Source organism: Canis aureus, chromosome 16, assembly GCF_053574225.1.
Source record: "Canis aureus isolate CA01 chromosome 16, VMU_Caureus_v.1.0, whole genome shotgun sequence".
Lineage (NCBI taxonomy): Eukaryota > Metazoa > Chordata > Mammalia > Carnivora > Canidae > Canis > Canis aureus.
Window position 1 is genome coordinate 2,024,442 of NC_135626.1, and position 23,308 is coordinate 2,047,749.

General features: G+C 38.9%; 1 protein-coding gene across 19 annotated transcripts in view; it reads right to left on the reverse strand.

Annotated features, from left to right (window-relative positions):
- The window catches only part of DENND1A (DENN domain containing 1A), a 509,667-nt gene that overhangs the window by 346,141 nt on the left and 140,218 nt on the right, over positions 1-23,308 (reverse strand). For 11 of the 19 annotated variants that reach the window (XM_077850612.1, XM_077850600.1, XM_077850606.1 and 8 more), the window contains 2 exons: positions 12,847-12,896; positions 1,191-1,310 (listed from right to left, as the gene is read on the reverse strand). In XM_077850612.1, the coding sequence (XP_077706738.1) occupies positions 1,191-1,310; positions 12,847-12,896 (170 nt within the window). The remainder of the gene's footprint in view (positions 1-1,190; positions 1,311-12,846; positions 12,897-23,308) is intronic. The other 8 variants (XM_077850604.1, XM_077850613.1, XM_077850615.1 and 5 more) reach the window with 1 other exon arrangement.

The following is a 23,308-nucleotide window of genomic DNA, read 5'->3' on the forward strand; positions in this document are numbered from 1 at the left end:
ATCTGGGTTGTATACCTCCTTCCTGTGGTCTTTCCAGCAGTTGCCCTCTGGTGCCTGAATTATAGACGTGAAGCTTGGTGACGGACAGAGGTGACTTTACTGATTATTAATAACAATAACTGCATTTGTGTAGAGAAATGCAAACATAGCAGTCCAGATGGACAGTTACTGAGCAAAGGCACTTCAAAAGTCAGCTCTTTCTCTTATGGCATGAGTGAGTGAGTTTGTGTGTTTGTGGGGCTGGGGCAGGAGGTCTTTTCTTGGTGAGAAGAAGAAAGTGCAAAAACTAATGTACCAGAGAACCACTCTTTCTGGAATTCATAGAGTCTGGCCTTTTATCCCTGGGCGCAAGCCTAAGACTGGGGACCCGGGTTTTGTCAGGGGCGCCTCCCCACTGTCCTGTCCTGGGCTGCTCCACACGAGCAGAGAGAGACAGGAGGCAGGCCCCTCTGACACCTACTTAACCAAGGCAGATGGAGAGGGGAGTGTGTGGGATGCCTTTACTTCCCCCTTAGGAGGCGCCCAGCAGGAGCCCACAGAGCCAGGAGCTCCAAAATCGGATTTCCACACATCCTCCCACCCCAGAACACACCTTGCCCCTCTGGCAGGAGGAAACAGAGCATTAAGCAAGTGTGGCTCTGCTGTATGAAGGGGTTTTAGAGGACCTAAAGAAGCCTTCTTCCAGGATTCTGTACTTTTTCCAAACCTCCAGAGAAGGAGCCAAGTCGGGAAACAGTTACTCCCTCAGTGACCCAAAGAGGGCAAGGGTATTACTTTGAGGAGGATGCAATCAGTGTCTGCAAGACGTCCTGAGCTACAGACACATACTTTATTAATAATCTTACATACACAAAATGTCCAAGGGAAAGCCTAACAGGCTAATTTCTGACAGCTCCAGATAACAGCAGGAGGAACTGAAGCCACGCTGACCCCCCAGCTTCCACATACGCCACAGAAGCAAAGATCCCTTTCCCACCCAAGGGATGTGATGCAAATAAATAAAGACAATTATCTGCAGAACTTAAAGTGCAAGAACAACATTGTGAAGTCCTTCTCCCCAAGTGCAGTGACTTGTGGGAAACAGATAGAAAAATAAAAAGGACAGCTGGGAAATTTAATTACAGAGGAATGAGGCAAAGGCTGACACTGTTTCACAGAACTAGCCAATAGCCAAAGCCACTCTCCCTTACCTTAAGATACAGAAGCAGCTCTTCGCTCCTGAAGATAAGCGGCAGAACCCAAATCTCTGTTTGCTGTCAATGTCAGTGAGCACGAATGTGAAGTTCTGGCCAACTTGGCTAACTGTAAGGCTGCAGCAAAGAGAGAACAAAGGGAAAAATGAATGTGCAATAAGTTTCTTGATAAAGTATCTAATCATGACAAGTCATTGAACCTGTAACATTTCCTTTCTCAGTGGAACTCTTTATAAATGAACTCAAAATTTACACACTTCAAGAGAACATACGGGGCGGGGGGGCGGAGCGGCAGGGGAGGAGGAGGAAGAGGAGGAAAAAGGAAGAAGAGGAAGAAGAAGAAGAGGAAGAAGGAGAAGAATGTCAGCCAGTAGCCCCTGCTAGCGACCATCTTAATACCAAAGTAGCTACCAAACCTTCCACTTAACTGAGTTCAGGCAAGTAGGCCTGTTAATCATCTCATAAAATCCTAAAAGGTGCATCCTATTAACCTCATTTTATAGATAATGACCACCTCATCACCTGATTGGAGCTACCAAACCTTCCACTTACTGAGTTTAGGCAGGTAGCCCTGTTAATCATCCCACCAAATCCTGAAAGGAGCATTCAATTAACCTCATTTTATAGATGAGAAAATAGCCTAGAGCAGCACTGCCTAAGGTGCCAGCTGGTAAACTGCAAAAAGCTGTGTTTTAAACCCAGGCCTTTATGATGCCAAAGCCTACTCTGCCAGCTTGCTGCTAACGACGCTCACCTGACCATTCCTCTAGTTGGGAAAACAGTAATGGTGACAGAATTTAAATGTCCACTATGTGCCAGTCACCAAGTTAGACTTGATATATAGCACCTCATTTACTTCTCTATCGACCCTGGAATTTAGACGATGCTCCCATTTTACAGAAAAGGAAACAGCAGGACTAAACAGGTAGGTAACTGAGTCATGTTCACAGCGCTTCTAAGGGGAGGAGCTGGAATTCAAGAGGGCAAGGTTACCTACTATGTTCCTACATTCCTGTATCTTTCAGAATTTAAGTTTATGAGGAACATGTATTCTATAGGACAGAAATATCAAATGTCTAAACAATGTGAGGTGCTAAGAAATGGAAACAGGTTTTAAAGAGTAAAGAAAAAGGGATCCCTGGGTGGCGCAGCGGTTTGGCGCCTGCCTTTGGCCCGGGGCGCGATCCTGGAGACCCGGGATCGAATCCCACGTCGGGCTCCCTGCATGGAGCCTGTTTCTCCCTCTGCCTGTGTCTCTGCCTCTCTGTCTCTCTCTGTGTGACTATCATGAATAAGTAAATAAAATCTTTAAAAAAATAAAAAAAAAATAAAGAGTAAAGAAAAAAACCTACCACATCAACACAAAAATCAACAAACCACACATAAAAATAACATAAAATAGGAAATACGTTTCAAAAGATTAAAAAACATATTACTAATGAGATTAATCTAGAAACAATTTTTGCAGTTGCAAAATGTTTTAAAGACCACTTTTTTTTTTAAGATTTTATTTATATATTCATGAGAGACAGAGAGAGAGAGAGAGAAAGAGAGAGAGAAGCAGGCTCCATGCAGGGAGCCCGACGTGGGACTCCATCCCCGGTCTCCAGGATCAGACCCTAGGCTGAAGGCGGCGCTAAACCACTGAGCCACCTGGGCTGCTTGAATATTTAAGTTTTTAAAAAGGAATCCAAGCTAAGTGGTAAACTGACTTTAGAAGGCGGCCTTTAGGGCAGCCTGGGTGGCTCAGCGGTTTAGCGCCGCCTTCAGCCCAGATCCTGGAGACCCGGGATCGAATCCCACATCGGGCTCCCTGTGTGGAGCCTGCTTCTCCCTCTGCCTGTGTCTCTACCCACCCCCTTCTGTCTCTCATGAATATATAAATAAAATCTTAAAAAAAAACTTAAATATTCCAAATACTAATACATAAATTTATGCTAACATAATAGTTTAGAATTTGACACTGAATTATCCAAAGGAACTCATTAACTTATATCGTATTTTACATACATTGTATTTTACAAAATATACTCAAATTGGCAAAATATTCAAACCAATGCTCTCACCTGTAATTTATAAGTTGTTGGCAGAAATGAAAAATCATTTACAAGGCCTTTTCCAAAGGCAGACTTATTGAGTCTCTGGATAAGAATTTTTCAAATATGAATAGCCTTCCTTTCTAAAACTCCCTCATACAAAACACATAAGCAAATGAAAATTAAAGAGACTTTCAAGATATCCCAGTACAAAAAGGTCAATGGGCCCTACCTAGTCATGTTTAAGAAAACAATTCCATCCCCTAGAGAGTGGTTAGAGAGTACAAGAAAATAATCCAGAAAGAAAAGAAAGTGCCCCACTCTCCTTTTTTAACTAGGAAGGTGAGCGAAAACAAGGTGGCAATTTAAAAGCAGTGTGGTAATAAAACAGGTGTAAGTAATGCTATCCCTCCATCTTACACAAGCCAGAAGAAGGAACACATTTCTATAAAAGTTATAGAGCTGTCCAGGGGACACCAAACTCTACCTTCTTATGGCTGTTATGTTTTATCAATAAAGCTTGGATACTGTGTTACTATGGTGATTTAATACTATGTTTTAAAGGGGGATTATATGATTAATTTTAACAAGGTTGAGAACCGAAGATGTGTGAGAAACAGGATTCTAGTTCACATAATTAAAGTGATTGGGGAAAAAAAAGTGGGCCTCACTGGGGGAGGAGAAAAACTTGAATTCTTAAAAAATTTAAAGCAACAGGTCACAATGATTCTAAGTTACAAATAAGGTCATGCTTTTGTGAAATACTATTATGTGATCATACAGAATATGACGGTTCATTACTTTAACTCAGAGTGTGATTTCCATTCAAGAATGTTTAAAATCAAACATCCTAGAAAGAAAGGGTATTGATAGGACTGAGTGAAAAGAAAACACCCAGGATCTCTAGGAAAAGGACACAGAATGAACACAACTCAGTTTGTGAATTGAGTGTCATTAATTTCCCTATTATCTTTTTCACTACCGTTAAAAAATGCTGAAAATGCTTTTAGCGACATCCTAGGCTCAAAGATTCGTTACTCTTCTTGGTTCAAATCCCAACTCAATCACTTGTTAACTGGGCCTTCATTTACCAAGTTACTTAACCTCTAAGCACCTCAGTTTCTTATCCTGGAATAACAATGAGAAACTACCACCCAACTCAAAGGAGGTTTTGGGAATAAGATAAGCATTTACTATAAATGCCAGTCCATACTAAAAACAATTAATAAAAAGAGACGCAAGCTGTTACCATCCAGAGGAAAATAAAATTAAAATCATGCATTTGCTCAGAATCTTCCTGACTGCCTCTTTTTTGTAATCCTTATGAGTGGAGAATGGAAGTTTGCCTTTCTCTCTTCTCTGTTGCATCTTTTCAGTAAAGGACAGTCCTCTGGGTGACCAAGTGAGCTGCTCATGCTCACAGTAAAGTGAAGAAGATTCTTTTTTGGGAGGGGAGGGTGGATTATAGCTTAGGAGCGGGCACTCCATTGGTTCACCGTTTTAATTCCTAATAGGGTGAAGTACAAGCCATTTAAACAAACAAACAAGGCCTCAGACCATCAAACTCTAAAATCTTTTCTCCTCAGACAATTTCCAATCAACTAAAAGTCAGGCAAGGGTGCTCAGAAGTGAACTTGAAAGCTTTCTGAATGAACCTTGGAGGAATCGGCCGTGCTCTAGGACAGTGTTCACACTTTCTCCATAAAAATGACTTTGGGGAAAGGTCTACTTTGTTAAAGGCTGCAGGTTTCGTGTTTACCTCCAGTATCAGAATCCCTAACTTTTTAACAGGAATCAGAGATTTCATAAAGATTAAAACTGGAAGGAACTGTAGAAAGCATCTGGCTGTAAGATGGGGAAACTGAATGAAGCACAGGCGGGGTTACTGTTGGTGGTGGTTTTGTTTTGTTTTGTTTTGTTTTTTTCAAAATAGCAGGACTAAAACAAAATTCCAAGCCCAATTCTGGTTCAAAGTCCTCTCCATTCTACACTAAACACAAGGAAACCTTTCCCTCACCTGCAGTTTACAATTCTGTTAAAGGAACTCAAGTATGTGAGGAATCCAGATAGTTGTCTTGTCAAACAGAATACTTCCCACTAAGCCAGAGAAACCAAATGTATTTCCAGAAATTTGCCCAAGAGAGCAGGGCCCAGACCACCGTGGGCTGTGCTTCCCAGGCTTAGATGAATATTCAAACCAAACTTTAACATTCATGCTGACTTTTAAATGCCTGTGAGCCATTCAAGGCTCCTCCAGCAGCTTTTTGCTTAATCTCGAAGCTATTTACAGACTGAGTGTATAAATGGCATGTAGCAGGTCAACGGACAGTGTGATCCCAATCTTCCAGTGAGAGATGGGATTTTCCATATCAGCCTTTTAGTTTAGTTGTCCATCTTGTAAACTGAGCGACTACTGCATGGAGATTCCCAGCTAGCTGGACAGGAATAATCAACAAGTGTACCACACAGCAGCATGTAGCTGTATGTACCAGTGTTTCATGAAACCAAAGGAAGAGCAAAGACAGAAGCAAACGGAAGAGAAGGCAAGGCCCTACTCAGATACCGAGGTTAGAGACAGCTTCTCAAAGGTGACACTGATCCCGACCCTGAAAGATGAGTTGGAACAACCCTTTCAGAAGCAGGGAACTGGGTATTTCAGGCCGAGGAAAGAGCTGGGCAGATTCTCAGGCTGGAAAGAGCAAGGCATCTTCAAGGAACTGAAAGCACACCAGCTCAGCTAAACAGAGGAGCTAAAGGGAAAGGGCATGATATGAAGTTTTGAAATAAGGCAAGAGCCGGATTATACAGACAGCCTCACAGGTCATGGTAAAGATTGAGGATTTTTTTTGTAAAGGTGACAGGAAGCCACTGAATGGCTTTCATGAAAAGAACTGTCTAAAGTACAATGGTAATTGTTATGTGGGAGAAGTTTGGGAGAAGGAAGAAGGAGAAGCAGAGAAAGTCATCAGGAGGCTAGTGTACAAGTCCCAGTGAGACTGTATGGAGGCCTAACTCACGAACGGAGAGTGAAAATGGATCAGGGTGGACAGTCCCAAGTTACAGCTGGCTGGTATAACTGACAGGCATGCAGATGTACTGAGAATGAAAAAAGACAGCAAATTGCCATTTTATGAGAGAGAAGACAATGTGGCGGGGGATCTAAGAGTTCCATTCGGGATATGTTAAGTCTGAGAAACCTTAAAATAGAAATGTCAAGATGTTTGAACATACTACTTAGTAAATCACGGGGAAAAGTTTGCGTTGGAGCTTTATATAAATTGAAGTCATCTACATACAGATGTATTTAATGCCCAAGTAAAGAACAAGATCACTTAGGGAGAGCATTCAGAGAAACTAAAGAGGATCCAGGATGAGGTTACAGAAGCATCAATTTAGAGAATCCACGGAGAAAAGACCATCAAAGAAAACCCAGAGAACGAGCAGGAGGGAATGGTCAACTGTAGCCATGAATCAAGATGAGAGACAAACAATGCCTATTGCACTGAGCAATATCAAAGTTACCAATGACCTTGATAAGAAAAGCTCTGGTTGAATGACAGAAGCTGAAGACAGAGTGAGGAGGGCTGAGGGGAAAACTTAAAAGTGTGTAGCTAACGCTCCAAAGAAGAGACAGTGAGGCAGTCATTGAATGGGAATGAAGAGGATCAAGAAATACCAGAACTGGTTTTCATGCTGTTGGAAATGATTCAACAGAGGCAGAGAGATTCAAGATGCAGGAGAGAGAAGAAACAGTCAGGTCTTTAGATTCAAATCCCAGATATGCTACTCATTAGCTGCGTGAGCACAGGTGAGTTACGGTACCTCTCTGAGCCTCACCCACAAAATGCAAATAATACTTTGCAAATTGGTTTGGAGAATTACAAATAATATATAGCAAGTAGCATATAATGGATACAAGGCAAAAATTACTGTTATGAAATTATAAAATTCGAGAGATGTCATCCTCAATTTAGTATAGCTTACTGACAAGTATCTGTTGGGCTTTACTGCAGGGCACCCCTGAGAGTTGCTTTTCCTTCCCTTCTATGCATACAGGACATTGGGCAGGAATCAAGCGTTATCAAACTACCACATCTCAACCTTAAGTTACATGAGCCTCAAAGCTTCCTTCCATAAACCTTTCATCTGCCTAAGACTCAAGTTTCTTACATTCCAAGCTCAAAGAGCCAAGTGAAAAGAATGACATTGACCCAAAGTGTCTGGGGACCAAGAGTGGGTCACACACTGCCAGACACAGGGTGACACCTATCTGGCTCAAGAAACTCACCAGATAATTCTGAGAGATCACTTCACTCTCTTGTCTACATGAGCCTGACAGCAAAAATGAATCCTAACTGGGAAACCAAAAAGTAGCAAAAAAAAAAAAAAAAAAAAAAAAACCAGAAGGAACAGCAGAGATCTAATGCAATCCCCTCATTTTACCCATGAAGAAACTAAGGCCCTTTCGAGAGAGACATCACTTTGCTCACAGCACAGAGCAAGTCAATGGTAGAACAAAAACTGAAATCGAGGTCCTCCAGGTTGCTACCCTCAATGCTCTGTCCACTAAGGCCCAACTGCTACATTGTTAATCAAGTGCTGTAGAAAATGATCACATCATTTTCTAAGGGCGCATCTTAACCCATGGGACCAAACAAAGGGACCAAACTAAGGATGAAACCCACAAGAATGAAAGTGGCCCAAAGGAATTCAATTTTGCAAAGCAGAACAGGATGAACATATAGACGTAGAACAAGAGCAAAGTCTGGGCAGCCAGACTAACACACCAATCACACACATGAATTTCATTTTCTGTGTAGGTTTCTTCTTATCAGAATTTGCTACTTTCCTACAAGAAATACAAGTTGCTTTTGAAAGAAAATTTGGAAGTTTTTTTGGTTACTTTAGTTACGACGGATCAACGGAGGCAGTATAATAAAGTAGAAAAAGGAAGGTAGAAATGGAAGTCAGATAAATGGAGGTTTCAAAAGCAGCTCTACCACCTACTAGGAGCGGGGTCTTGGGCAAGTTACTGGACCCCTCTGAGCCCGTTTTCCCCATATATGGCATTATAGTAACGGTTAGCTTGTGAATGTAAACTTCTAGTGCAGGAGGAGAACACAACACAATGCCTGGCACATAACAGAGACATAATAAAACAGTAACTAGCAGGTGAATCACATCAACACCTATGGTTACATCCTCAATCACTAAACTATGCCTTCCTTTGACCCTTAAAAGACGATGTCATTTCATTTTGTGCTCGTGTCATTTGTGCGTATTGGGATATAGGATGATTTACAGGGCAACTGAATGGTAGTAGACTTGCTGGGTTCCAAAAGAGATAAGCACAAATCTGGAAGGAAGAGCTTTTCCGTCCTCCAGGGAGTCTCTTGTGTGTTCTGACTAAAGCAGGTTGCCAGCTACCAAGTGTAAGCAAGTAACACCACAGTACAAAATGGTATACAAATCTTTTTCTCCCCCACCCCCCCTTTTTTTTAAAGAAACTGCTCTCATCAGTAAGAATAAGTTTTTGAGAGTGATAACAGGCTCTCAGCACTGTCATTTCAAGCCTCCTCTCCACCAAGAGCCTCAAGGACCACATAATGTAGAAATAACTCTGCACTGGGAATAAGAGTGTTTCTTTCCCAGCTCTGTTATTACTTAGCTGTGATCATAAGCAAATCACTTCACCTCTACAAATTTTGGTTTCCCTTCTGTAAAATGGGACGTTTGGAACCACGTGAATTTCATCTTATTTCCAGACATGCCCAAGTCCTCCTCTAGCCAGAGCCCAAGCTCTCACAGTACACGTCACCCTCTCCCCAGCAGGCTCCATCTGCTCTGGCTGAATAATCTCTAGGCTCACTCATGGTTTCTCCTCTGCTTTGCTCTTCAGCACATATGGGGTGTTAGGCTCTCCCTTCCACTTACCCGCTTCTTACGGTCCCTGCAGACTCAACACAAGTCTTCCCCACTGTGAGAAGTTTTCTGTGACCACCTCAGTCTTCCTTAACCTCACTATCCTTTTGGAGAGATACTGTTTAATGTGTATTTATAATACTTCCTGAACTAGACTGAGAAACACATGGAGGGCAGAACTCCAAGTCTAATACCATTTCCATATCACCCAACATAATGCTACACATTTGGAACCTTCCTTTGCTCTTTTGTAAAAGAGATACCACCATCATCTATCTTTCAGAGCTGTAGGGAAGAACAAATGAAGTACTGATGTGAAAATGTCCAGCACACTGACTAAAATCAATTAGGAACTCAAATACCAATTTCCTTCCTTTCTGCTCTATTTGGTCACGGAACTTTCCCCAACATGTTCTACTGAAAAAAGTATTCATTTGAGAGACGGATGTTTATGTTGTGCTAGCAGCCTAAGGGACCTAGGGCAAATTCTAATTTCTCTGCAGCTTAGATTTTTTTTTTCAAATGAAGATAATAATACCTGTTCTCATCTCTTAGGATAGGAGGATAAAATAAGGTGATACATGAGAAAGTACTTTCTTTTGAAGAGCTACTGGCATTATTATTTTTCATAAGTCCTAGTTTCAGAAAGAAAAACCTTAAAACAACACAAGAGACAGTAAGATGTCAATGTTAACGGGTGATTTGATGATGACTGTGAAAATCCCACTCTTGATATAGACTAGGAATGTCAGAAAGTTGTATTACTGTTCCTTGGGGTAGAAAAGCACAGACACTGAAAAGATTAGGAAGCTTTCTTTTCTGAACATAATCACCTAGGGCATTACTCATCTCTCATGCTGACATATTTTTTAAGGCAAACAGTATCAAAAATACATCTGGGGGGGCTTTGTGGGCCCCAGAATCTGGGCATAGCCATTTGACAGTGCTAACTGCAAAGTAACAAACAAACAAAAAAAGGTAACATTAAAACCTTTGTGTTTATTATAAATAAATCTTTGTGTTTATTGTAAGTTTGTTATCTCTTCTACATGAAAGTTTGCAAAGGTTAGAGTGGGGAAAGAGAAGAGAAAAATATAGTCCCTAAATAAAGTGGAATTTTTTGTATCAAAAGTTATCAGCACCTGTAGGGTGTGGAATAAAACAAAATGTAAGAAAGAATCATTGTATAAGGCAAGGATTAAGATAGATCCATACAGGTACATTTCTGTCCCAAATCATTTTGTGAAAAAAATATGAGAAACATAATTAAGGGAGGGTGATCTAGAGAGAAGCATCTTAAAAGAAAAGTATTTGTCTAACAACAATAAAAAGGCAGGGGCGCCTGGGTGGCTCAGTGGTTGACCGGCTGCCTTTGGCTCAGGGAGTCATCCTGGGATCCTGGAATGGAGTCCGACATTGGGCTCCACACAGGAAGCCTGCTTCTCCCTCTGCTTGTGTCTCTGCCTCTGTGTGTCTCTCATGAATAAATAAATAAAATCCTTAAAAAACCAAAAACAATAAAAAGGCATCAGGACATCGGTGACAAAGATTTTAGAACTATTTAAGGACTCTGCTTTTTCCATTAAGAATGTAATCACTCAGACAGGTAGGTAAATAGAGCAGTGTGGCTGGTGAGAGAAGAAGAGAGAGGTGTGTGTGTTGGGGTGGATTTAATCTCATTGTGCATTTCTTTCAATATCAGTTTACAAAATTAATTAAGGAATACCCATTCAAAATAGATTAGCACTCTTACCAAAAGTCATGTAAAAATGTATTCTCTTACTTTTCTTCGTTAGATATCTAACTGCATTTTAAAAACATTTCAGCTTTATTAATTTATATAAATATGCCCTTGCCATAATTTGTAATACATTTTATAAGCGACTGGAGGAAATTTCATGCATCACTAATTCATACATATAAATGTGAAGTTTGCATTAAATGTCTCTAAACAAAACCCTACTTCCTTGCTATTTTTAGAAGGAATAGGATAAAGAAGACTCTCATTACAAAGACTGACCCTCTTAAAATTAAGGCTATTCTGTTTTGAGCATCAACCCACTAACTACTGAAACAACCCTGGCACTAGGATTTTAAAAAGCCCAAGTCTGGAAATACTACAATGGCTGATTGGCTTAAAAATAACGAACCAGGGAAAACAGTGATTATAAAATGGCTGGCAACATTCCAGTGCTGCTTTTTAATACTCTTTTTGCTTTTTAGTACTCTTTTAGACTCCTTTGGCTACCAATTCTCATCTCACACCATTTTTAGGTTTCTGCCAAACAAAGCAGGACACCACTCCTACAAAGAGTAGAAAAGACCAAGCAGCACACTACCCACGTGTACTCTAAACCACTAAAATCCTTCAGGTCTGCCTAGTTTGGGTACATGAAAATACAAGACAGAGTCTTTCTAAAGATAGGCCATTTTATAGCTTTCTTAGAACATATTATGGCAGTTATTACTTATGATATTTCCTAAAAATCGGTGTCACTAAAAGTGGACTTTTAAAGACAGAATGTAGCACAGTTCATAGTTCAATTCTCTAAGAGAAAATTAAAAAAGAGTAAACTATCAAGTGGACAAATGGCTGCAAAAATCATGCTTAGACTGTAATGAAGCACATAGTAGACATTTCTTGAAAACAAGATTAAGAGGACTGTTGTGACATCTTATTAATATTGTTAGTAAATGATAGTTTTATAGTTTATAGTTCTCTTTTAGAAAGAAAAAAGGGGGACGCCTGGGTGGTTCAGCAGTTGAGCGTCTGCCTTTGGCCCAGGGCGTGATCCTGGAGACCTGGGATTGAGTCCCACATCAGGATCCTTGCATAGAGCCTGCTTCTCCCTCTGCCTATGTCTCTGCCTCTCTCTCTCCGTGTCTCTCATGAATAAACAAAATCATTAAAAAAGAAAGAAAGAAAGAAGAAAGAAAGAAAGAAAGAAAGAAAGAAAGAAAGAAAGAAAGAAAGAAAGAAAGAAAGAAAGAAAGAAAAGAAAGAGAAAAAAGCTCTTCCACAATTGCTACCATTAACCAATGGCTTTTTTTTTTTAACCACCAGACTATTTTAACTATCTTGGAACTCTTATACTGATACTTCTCCAAGAGCTTACCATAATGTGAAATCTAAGGAAATGTTCAGATGATTTTGTATTTTTGTCTAGAATATAGAGAAAATGCTTTGTTCCCCAGAGATACCATTCTTAGCCACCTATAATGCAAGACTTATTTAGCAACATGCCTTTTAAATAGCTGAACCCTTTAAACAAGATAGGCCTGTGCTAATTTAAATTTTACATTGAATCAAAGAAAAATGAAGTCCATATAATACTCATAAGGCCATGGAATAATGCAACATTACTTAAGTTAAATATGTTCATATTTAAATAAAAATGAAATAGCATTGAATACCAACCATTCTTAATCATGGTTCAAGTCTGATAACCAAAATCAAAAATTTAACGTCACATGAAATACATCTCAAAGAGTAACCAATGCAAAGCTCTAAGCTTTAAACTTTTTGATAATGTTAATAAAATCTCCAGGAAAGGAGAATACAGCAACTCTCCTTCAAACATAGACATTTTAAATCTTGGTAACAGACGGAATGTTAAGAATGGTATGGTTTTTATTTTCCATAGCAGGCTTATTGACACTTTGTTTTCTAGTAAAGTTTGAAAATCTGACACTACCTGTCCACATAGAAGGGGAAACAAAACTTGGTCAAAGTCTGTAGAACTTCCTGTGGAGAGAAAGAGAGATAATTTATACATCTAATGGGACCAATAAATCTAGCATTAACCACGGCACACAATCTAGCAACTTTACCCTAAAGAAAGAGGAGACAGATGAAGAAATATGGGCTTTATCAATTACAAGGGAGGAGTACAGGCAGTCAATCATGAGAAATAATAAACATGATCAAACTTCATTAAAAATGAAAAATTAATCAAGAATCACACATGGGCAAACAGCAGGAGCCACGCAGGGAAGCTCTGAAGGGAGGGAGGCGGTTGGGTTGCTGAGTGTTAACACCCCTCTAGGGACCATCTCCAGCCTGACCATATGGATCAGAGTGAATAACACCGAGCCACATGGGTTTGGCCTGGCAGGGCCGCTCTTGCTGGCACCGTTTTTGCCTGTTACCTAGGAACAGAGGGGGCCAGGATTAGACAACACTTCCCTACATCAATAGGCCCAATCACAGGCAGAACAGAAAGCCAACTTGAAGATAATTGTCTCTGAACATTGTCAACTACATTTTTTAGAGTTTAAAACTTCATTTCCTTACTTTTAAAGAAGTTGACATCTCTGGCATAAATTTATTTTGTACTCAAACAATAACAATTTTAAATATGCACTATTTTCAATTAAATGTCATTATAAGTGGGCACACTTACCTGCTTGCAATTTGTGAAAATCCAAAGCAAACTATGAGATTAAATATCTTTTTTAAAATATGTAAGTACTAAGACCAAATGCATTACTCAGGGGAAGTGTACAAAAAGGAAACAAAAAGCACAGCAATATTTCAAAGACTTATTCATAAAAGAGAAGCTTCCTGCATTAAGAACACCACTATATGAGACATAACATGCACAGGGTTTGTGTCTATGTGTGTGTGTGTGTGTGTGTGTGTGTGTGTGTGTGTGTGTGAGAAAGAGGAGAGGGAGTTTGTGGGTGTGGGTGTGTGTGTGTGTGTGTGTGTGTGAAAGAGAGAGAGAGAGAGACTTCCCAAGAGACACATTTCCACATATATGGCATACACACACACACACACACACACACACACACGTACATAGCTAACACATATACAAGTAATTATTACTTCCTTCATAAAATTTTCTCTAGCTCAACTTCATTTAACTGCAGACTTGGACAGCCCACAGTTGGTGTTTATCATAAGTTCACAGACCAACATTATAAGTTTTTAAAAAAGTATTCCTTTCATACATTTGACTTTTTAACTATTTAAAACCTCAACTTCAAGACAAAATGAAGAACATATTGTTCAGTCATTGAGAAGCTGGTTCAAATTAAAACAAACCTGCCCATTGCAAATCCTAATCCAAGTGATAAATTATAGATCAGTTTACAAATGTAGCACTTTTCTAACCAATAATAATGAATTATCAATGCTAACTGAATTGATGCTTCTCGCTTCATTTATTTTTAAAACTGGTTCTATCATTCAAGAAATAAACCACATCAATCTAATAACCCACTCAATGAAGCAGAAAGCACATTGACTTGCTCTGCCAGAGCATGTTCCGCCTACATAATTCAATTGAGCATATCCTATTTTTTAATATCATCTTGGACTGGTACTATGTATATCAGCACTGTTAAGGCATGTCATGAAAGAGTAAAGCTGAGGAAACTAAAAAATGTAAAAGAGCAAAAAACAATAATACTTCAGCACATTCTATAGGCATTATTGATACCTCAGTTAATTCCATAACGTGGCACCCAGAAGTCTGTACATATTGTTCTAAAACTAATTATGTTTACATAAATTACAAAAGCTACTGAGAATCAGAAAAACGAGCCATTTCTCAGTGCATAATTTTAGTATCAGGCAAATACAGGGGAAAAGGTTATAGAAATCATTCATTTTAAACATCTGTAGTCTTAATTCTAAAACATACTCTCACATACACATAACTCTTATGATTAACATGCAAAAAGAAATTCCTTACAAATTTCCTTTCACATCAAGTTTCAGATACCACAAAGCATTTCCTGACTTCAGAATATGTACTGAGCATCCATTAAAACTCAGTACTCGGTGCTCAACTCACTGCCAACATCAGCTACAAAGACAGTTATCCTCTACCCCTCAGAAGTGACAGGTGCAGAAGTGCTTCTCTACTCTATGCTGGAGTGGAGCTGCCAAAAGGCCTCAAGATTTTTGAAAGAAAGGACCCCCATGGCTCCGAGGAAGCATTGTGCTCTACAGCAGAGTCAAAGGAATCTAATATGACCAACTTATGACTCACTACAATATAGAAACTACTTACCACTTTCTAATGTCAAGAGTAATAACCAACCGTGAACTTGTCTGTCAGATAATATTAAAACAAATATCAAAGTACCCAATGTAGGCTGGGTATAACCTACCTCCCAGGAGCTTTCCTTTTACCCAAGAAAGCAGTGATAAGTCTAATTAAGCAATGGGGCAGGAAGAGGGAGGAGGGAAGGGAATACAGGCAAATGTAGGCACATGTTTGTGCCTTACAATATGTTTCTTCATGTTTGTGATATTACAAGAGCTTGATTTTCCAATTTAAGTCAAACAAGCCAGTGGTGTGCTGTCAGAGGAGAAAACCGAAATGAACATCTACTCTGTGTTAGGCATATTCACACATCATCTCAATCAGAGCTGAAAAATCTTTTTAGTTTGATAAGGAGAAAGGGGAAAACAAGCAATGTTTCTTATAAATAAAAACTGCTGAAACAAACCAATTTTCTTAGTACTGATTTTTTTGCCTATATATACACATTTAACTACCTTATCCCCTATTTCCAAAGAAAAACACAATTACCTGAATATGAAAAGTATCATTCCCCAAGAGAGGGCACTTCAAAACCCTGACTTAAATATATTTTGAGCATTGTATTTATGGCAGAGCCTTTCAATATTAACTTTACTGGAAAAAGTCACTAAGCAGTTAGCAACCCCTTTTTTTCTCTCCAGTATCGGTATCTTTGGCTAGGGAACTTTCTTTGTAAATGATAATTTTCCTGTTTTCTCCACTCTTTCTCCTGCCTACACAAGCTCTTTCAGACACCAGCCTCGGTACAACCTCAACTACTGCCACATAAATCAGATCTTCAAGATGCAGTACGGCTGATGAAATGTAAATGACCTCATTGCTAAGGCAAGGGGGGTGGGGGAAATTGTGCCAGCTCTCCAGATCAATTCCCAAGTTTCTATTTTCACAAATCTTTTTATGTACAGTTTGATTTTTTAACATTTTAATGAGCAAAAAAAGTGAATCTATAGTAGCCAGTCACCACAGTGAAAGTACAGGGCATGAACTAGATCCCAGGGGGGAACCAGTCCACCATGTCACCACTGGCTTTAGGACATTCGCCACCTGGTTCCATGTCCCTAGGTTCCAACTCCTTTCATAATCAAAACACTGCTGACATTATAAACCCCAGACGGGTTTTCTAAAATCCTTTCCAATCAATATATCCAACACATAACTTATTGGAGACAACACTGAGTTCATTGATTAAGGTGAGTTCAGTAGCAAAGTTTTCAAAATAAATGAGACAAGAATTCAGCATTCAACCCCTTGTGTCACTAGACAATTTATGAAACAGGCAATTTCTAAAAGGGCTTTTCTTCCTAACAAAATCAACGATACTTCATGTGGGAAGACTAAGAGCAGAGGGGGTGGGGGGATGCGTGGAGGATGGACAGTTGCACCAACCTTTCAGTTATGCATATAGCACACACCAGATACAGTGTAGTCGTAGAAAGGCAGTACCTACAAAGCTCTGCCTACAAGGAGATACCAAGCCTCAGAGTATGAACCAAACATGAAATCCACACACCTAACACTGAATTCACTTGCAAAAGAAAATCTTGAGTTCATTTTGGTCTCCTTTGGATTCATTTCATCCAATGTAAATTATCCTCTGGTCAGAAGGCCCATCAAGGGGATTTGCTCCCATTTGGAGAAAATGGATTATGCTCTGCTGAAACTGAGGTGTTCTCTTAAAAACCTAGTAAAGTTTTAAATTTATAGTATCATCTATTCATCATGGAATCCTATTTGGAAGCAAAACTTTGAAGACTCCATTTGATGCAGTTAACTGAGATTATAATAAGGCTAAGCCAATTTGCTCTGAACATGGGGTGTGGGTAGGGAGGTGTATAAGATCCTGCAACAGCCATCAGTTTGGATGTCAATACTTTGTTTTCACTGAAACCCATAAACAAAAATTAGTTGTATTCAGCAGATGAAAACAACCGAGAGTCAGACACAGACATACACACCCCACAAATAAATAGCATCTGAAGGACAAAAGCACAGACTGATTATAATGTCCACTGGGGGTATAGAATGTTGGGAGATGAGACACATTTTCAATAGTTCAAAAGGAAAAAGAAAATGTGTGCAGGAAAACATTTAAATAAAGGAAAGAGATAGCCTGAGTAAATGAATGGATTTTAAAATACATAGAGCTATAATCAGCCTCTTTGTATCTTGCTGAAAGCTAGTACAGCAGTTGATAATTTACCTTTGTTGTGAAGGAGGGAGAGATGGGGAAACAGTGGGAGAACATTTCCTGAGTTTCTTATATCTAATTTATTTCTTCATTTCAAAATGTAGATGTGTGATGAAAAGATCAGCAGAGCACAAATTCCTAAAATACTCTATTTCAATGCTTAAATTTTTTTAATAGCATAAGGGAAATGCTGGCTGTCTAAGTCCTACAATTGAGATCAGTGCCACTGACTTGAAAGAAAAGCCTTTGATTGATGATCTTAAAACTCAAGTTGAAAGTTAAAAACAGAACACACACAAAATCCAAACACACAAAAAGCTAACAAAATTTCTACTTTAAGCCATTTCAAGTTAAAACAGGGACTCCAAAAGTTTTAATGCTTACGATTAAGTAGGGTAAAACAGAATAAATAGTAAGAAATTTTTAGAAGCTTAATTAGCACCAATTTCAAGAATGTTGATCAGAAATTTCTAAATATGAAAATAGGAAATCCAATTTTCTCTCTTTCTCTAAAAGATCAAATTAAATCCAACATCCATGCTATGGTTAGTTACAAACAAACTTTAAAAAAAATTTCCAATGAGAAAAATCTTTGAATAAAGGATTTTATAGAAAGGCCTTTCAACACCTATACATAAAAGCCAGGTCAAATTTCTTACACTGCTGCTTAAATGCTACAGAATCTGTTTCCTTTCTTTGGTATATTTCAATATTTACTCTCAGTTTACTTTTTTTTTCTTACAAATGTTAATTTTGAGTCATGTATATGTTATAATTATGCTAATTTGTGCAACACCTAATATACAAATTCAATGCTGTAATTTAAAGATAATATTACAAAAAAGTATAGAAATTTATCATATTCTATAACATGTATCATATAAATTTTATATCTACATTTTATATTTAAATTAAGTACATTGATGGAATGCTTACAACAGGTGAAGAGCCACCTCTAAAACGACTTTTAAGTATAGATCTTCATGATCTTTGAAGTTCAGAGTAAAAATACTGGATCTTATAGAAAAAAATTTCATTTAACAAAATCACTTTTTCCTTTTGTATCCTTCCTTATCTTCCAAAAATGGCTTACAACAAAGTCATTCCCAAATTTCAGCATTATGTAAAACATCCTTTATTCTGAGATTTCATTTTATTAACTTGAAAGCTTATAGCAGAGAAGTGAAAATGAGAGAGCTATATTTTTAAGGTCAATGTTAAACACCAATAAACTTCTTGACACTTGTTTCAAATACTTACAAAATGAGCAAATGATTTGGTTAGAATCTCTTACAATTCCTTGGACTTAATATTACTGTAAAATATTTTGCCTTACTCATTTCCTTTAACACTGTAAGTCCTGTTATCTGAAGACTTATGTTATTGATATACCAAAAAGGAAGAAAGATTGGGGAAGATGGAGGAGGGGAAAACATAAGTCAGCACATACCAAAGGAATAGGGTCCCAACAGTAAAACTGCAAACATAATTTCACTGAAGAAGCAACTTGCCCTCAGGAAGATACTATTTAAAAAAAAAAAAAAAAAAAAAAAGAGCACTGATAGAAATTGTATTTTGTAAGCATATTAAAAGCTGTCAGCTTTTAAATATTTTAAATGCACACAAAAATGTGTACAGATGGACAACTTTTCTGCTCACATTAGTCTAGAAAAAAAATCTTTCATTATCAAGCTCAAAGTCCTTGAATTTTTTAAACTTAATTGTACCTCTATTTCCTAGAATTCACACCCAAAGGCCAAAGCTTTCCTGCCACCAGTCCTTCAAATCTGACTTGGACATTACACGGGAGGAGGCTCCAAGCCTCCCTGAGGTCTCACTCCTTTTACAACACACGAAAAAGCAGTCGATAATGGGCCCATGCTGAATTCGCTGCTCTCCACGTCTCCTCTTGGGACACAAGCCTAGCAGATGTGATAAAAACTGTGTCAGAGAAGTGGCTCTAGTTTGTGCTTTAATAACAACTTAAGCCTCTAAACCAATACAACCAAAGGACTAACAGAACTGGCTGTTACCTCTCTCTCCTGCCAATCTTTGAATATCTCTGAACTGAATTAGCACCTCTACCCACAACATCCCCTGCCACCCCACAAAATCCATTCTAATTTTAAAAGATAAATGAATTCAGCAAACACGTCGGCGGCACAAGTGTCTGGGCTGTGTGTGTGTGTCCTATAATTAAGCCCTAACACATATTTCATGCAGTTTAGATTTTCTCAAGGTACGATGGTGCATTCAGAGGTCCTAAAGGAGTGCCTGGTTTATTTCCTCTGATCATCACCCCAGTAACCATATTAACACGCACAACTGGTAGACTTACAGTTTTCAAAGAGTGCTTATGGGTCAAAAAATTATTTTTAAATATGCTCAACTACAGGAAAGAAGAGTGATATTCTGAGTTACTGAAACATTCTAATTATTAAAATTGATACCAAAGAATTTTTAAAACCATGGGTGGTTATACTTTTAACTTGCAAGAATTCTTTGTCTTACCTAATGATATGGTACCAAAAAAATAGATTTAAATGTGTACTTCTGATAACATTTTCTAAATTCTATAATTCAGCCTTTAGATGATAGGTCTTTCTACCCAGTACCTTGAAAGCCTATTCAGTCACAATTGCATACCCACTTAATCAGCAATCATTGTTCTGGGATGCAGGACTTTGTTGTCAAGACAAGCACCAAAAACCTTTAAAAAATTTTTTTCAGAACTGGCATAAGAAAAAAGTGATCTTTGTCAGACAAGGACAAATTTATGCAAATCTTTTATAAACATTCACAAACATTTATTTAGCTTTTGAAATGTTGGCCTCATTTGAGAGCATGAAAATGAGGGGGAAGTAGGAAAACGCAAAGGACAGCTTAGAAGCTGGCACACTACATAAATATTCAGAAGGAAGATTATAGGATTCATGTTAGGCTGTCTTAGGCTTCTCCAAAGTCCACACAGAATAGCAAAGAACAAAACTAACGAGAAGTACAGCAGATGTTAGACAATGCATCAGCCTCTTTCCCTCTCTCACTTGGCTATACTTGGACGCTTTTATATTTTCTTTCAATATGGTTAGGTCATTCAAGGATTCTCCTATAGACTCTGTATTGTGGCTACAGATCTATAAGCTGGAGGTCTGTCAGCTTTCCAAAAGTTTCCAATGAAAAGGCATTATGCAAATTCTACCTCTCTTACCCTCTTTCAGGGGGGAAAAAAAGCCTCCAGTATGCAGTCATCGGAGTATTGGAAGCCCCAGCCTTCATTTCTGTATAGCTGTGTTTGCCTCAGGGCCACGCTGCTTGTTTTGACAGTGGATCCCCCTAGATAGTTGGGATTAGTCGAGCTTGTTTAGATAAACTTGAAATCAAGGCCTTCTCTAGGTAGACAGCTAGATGTAGCTACCGAGTTTCCAGCTGCCTCCTCCTTTCATCCCCAAACAACTGGAGATTCACAGTAGCTATCACAGCCACAGGCTATGTCACATACATAAGTACAAAATTAAAGGCTGCTAAAAGAAGCCTTTGTAAGTCTTAGTGCTAAAATAAGGAATCTGTACTGCTTAGTTTATACAAATTATTCTAGCACTACCAGTATGGAACTGAAATCATCGGTTAACGAGGCATATTAATCAAGGTTCCCAGCTTCTTCGGATAGACAGGATCATAGTTTGATAATTTATCTAACCTTCTGCTTCTCAGCTCTTGTATGAGAGTAATCGCTTAAAACGTTGAAAAGGAAATAATAGGCTTTATTTATCCAGTGGCAGGAGATGTCAGACACCATCAACAAACACTGGGAACAGACCATGAAGATCAAAATGTAAATATCAAATCTGTTTTTGAGAGAGAATTATTTAGCAATTGATTAGACAGGGCCTCTCAGAACAGTCATCTCCAATTACAGAACTGTTTCAAATCAACTTTTATTTCCCACAACTTGCAGATTCTAATAAAACGGTATCAGGAAGGCTCAAGAACTGAGGAAATTTATACTTGGAACAGATCAATGACATCTCATTATAGAGACAGAAGGCAGGTGATAGGAGACAGTATTGAAATTTTTTAAAGTATACAACTTAAATAGTTTTCTGAAATCTAATACTCAAGGATTAAAGAAAATAATACTCAAGGATTTAACTCCTTTGCAACTAGAAAATGTCTCTGCAGAGGGTCAGCAAAATGTAAACAAAGAAAATAACTCAATTCTACATATATGTTTTATTTTACTTAACTTGCTCTAACATGTAGATGCCAATGTTTACGTGAGGCTGGTATAAACTATAAACACAACAATAGTATCAGAATAGATGTAAACACTTCCAGAACTATTCTATGAGATACCATACAGTCCTGAAAGCCTTTTACCCTCTGACCACACGACCAAGTCACACAAGGCAGTTATCAATCAATCAAGAGTTAATTGATTCACCAACAAAAATATGTTCTCATAATTGAACAGCAGAGTCACAATTTAAAAGAAAAGCTTAATGACGTGCAAGACATTCTGGAACAAAAAAAAAAAAAAAAAAGACATTCTGGAACAGCAGTTATCACTTTGAGGTTTTCCTATGGAATTTCTGGTTCATTTCACTTACAAACTAAAGGAGTCAGCAAACTTTTTCTCTAAAGGGCTAGATATTAAGTATTTTAGGCTTTGTAGGACACTTACTGACCCTGTCACAGATTCTTCTGGGTTGGTGGTTTTGTTTTAAAACCAATGTGCGGGGATCCCTGGGTGGCGCAGAGGTTTGGCGCCTGCCTTTGGCCCAGGGCGCGATCCTGGAGACCCGGGATCAAATCCCACGTCGGGCTCCCAGTGCATGGAGCCTGCTTCTCCCTCTGCCTGTGTCTCTGCCTCTCTCTCTGTGACTATCGTAAATAAATAAAAATTAAAAAAATATAAATAAAAATAAATAAATAAATAAAACCAATGTGCTGGGGGCACCTGGGTGGCTTAGTTGGTTGGGTGTCTGCTTTTGCTGGGGTCGTGATCTCAGGGTCCTGGGATTGAGCCCCCTGCTGAGCAGGGAGCCTGCTTCTCCCTCTCCCACTGCAGCTCCCCCTGTTTGTGCTAGCTCTGTCTCTGTCTCATAAATAAATAAAATCTTAAAAACAAAAAACAAACAAACAAAAAAAAACACGAAGAATCAATGTGCTAAAGGCCCTGTCTGCATGGAGCTTCTGATCTAGTTGGAAAGATGGATGCTTTACAAATGAATACAGAATATAGAATTTGACTATGACAGGACCTGTGAGAGAGTGCTCTATGACAGAACAACAGGGGCCTGAAATTAGATGGAAGTGTCATGAAACACCTCTCAGGAAGTGGCTTCTTGAGCTGAGACCTTAGGACTGAGCAGGGGTTCACCAAAGACTGGAAGAGGGACAGGGAAAGAAAGGCCAAAGAAAGTAAGAGCATAAGCAAAAGCCACTGAACAAGAATCCCTGGCACATTCAAAGAACTGAAATCACCCTGGCATGTTGAAGCAGGTGCAGGGAGTAAATGCAAGAAGATGAGGTTGGCGGGTGCCTCGGTTAAGTGTCTGCCTTCGGCTCAGGTCATGATCCTGGTGTCCTAGGATGGAGCCCCAGGTCAGGCTCCCTGCTCAGCGGGGAGCCTGCTTCTTCTTCACCCTCTGCTGCTCCCCATGCCTGTGCTTGCTTGCCCTCTATCTCTCAAATAAACAAAAATTTAAAAAAAAAAAAAAAAAAGATGAGGTTGGATAGGATAGCAGGGGCCAAATCATGAGGGGCTTTACGGTGAATGTTAAGGAGCCTAGACTGTATTCTAGTGCATTGAAGTCACTAGGAGGGTTTGAATCCTTTATATCACATTCGCAGGGCACTTCCTAACTTTGCCATAACCCCCAAGTCTTCCAGATTGCAAGGGGTTCACAA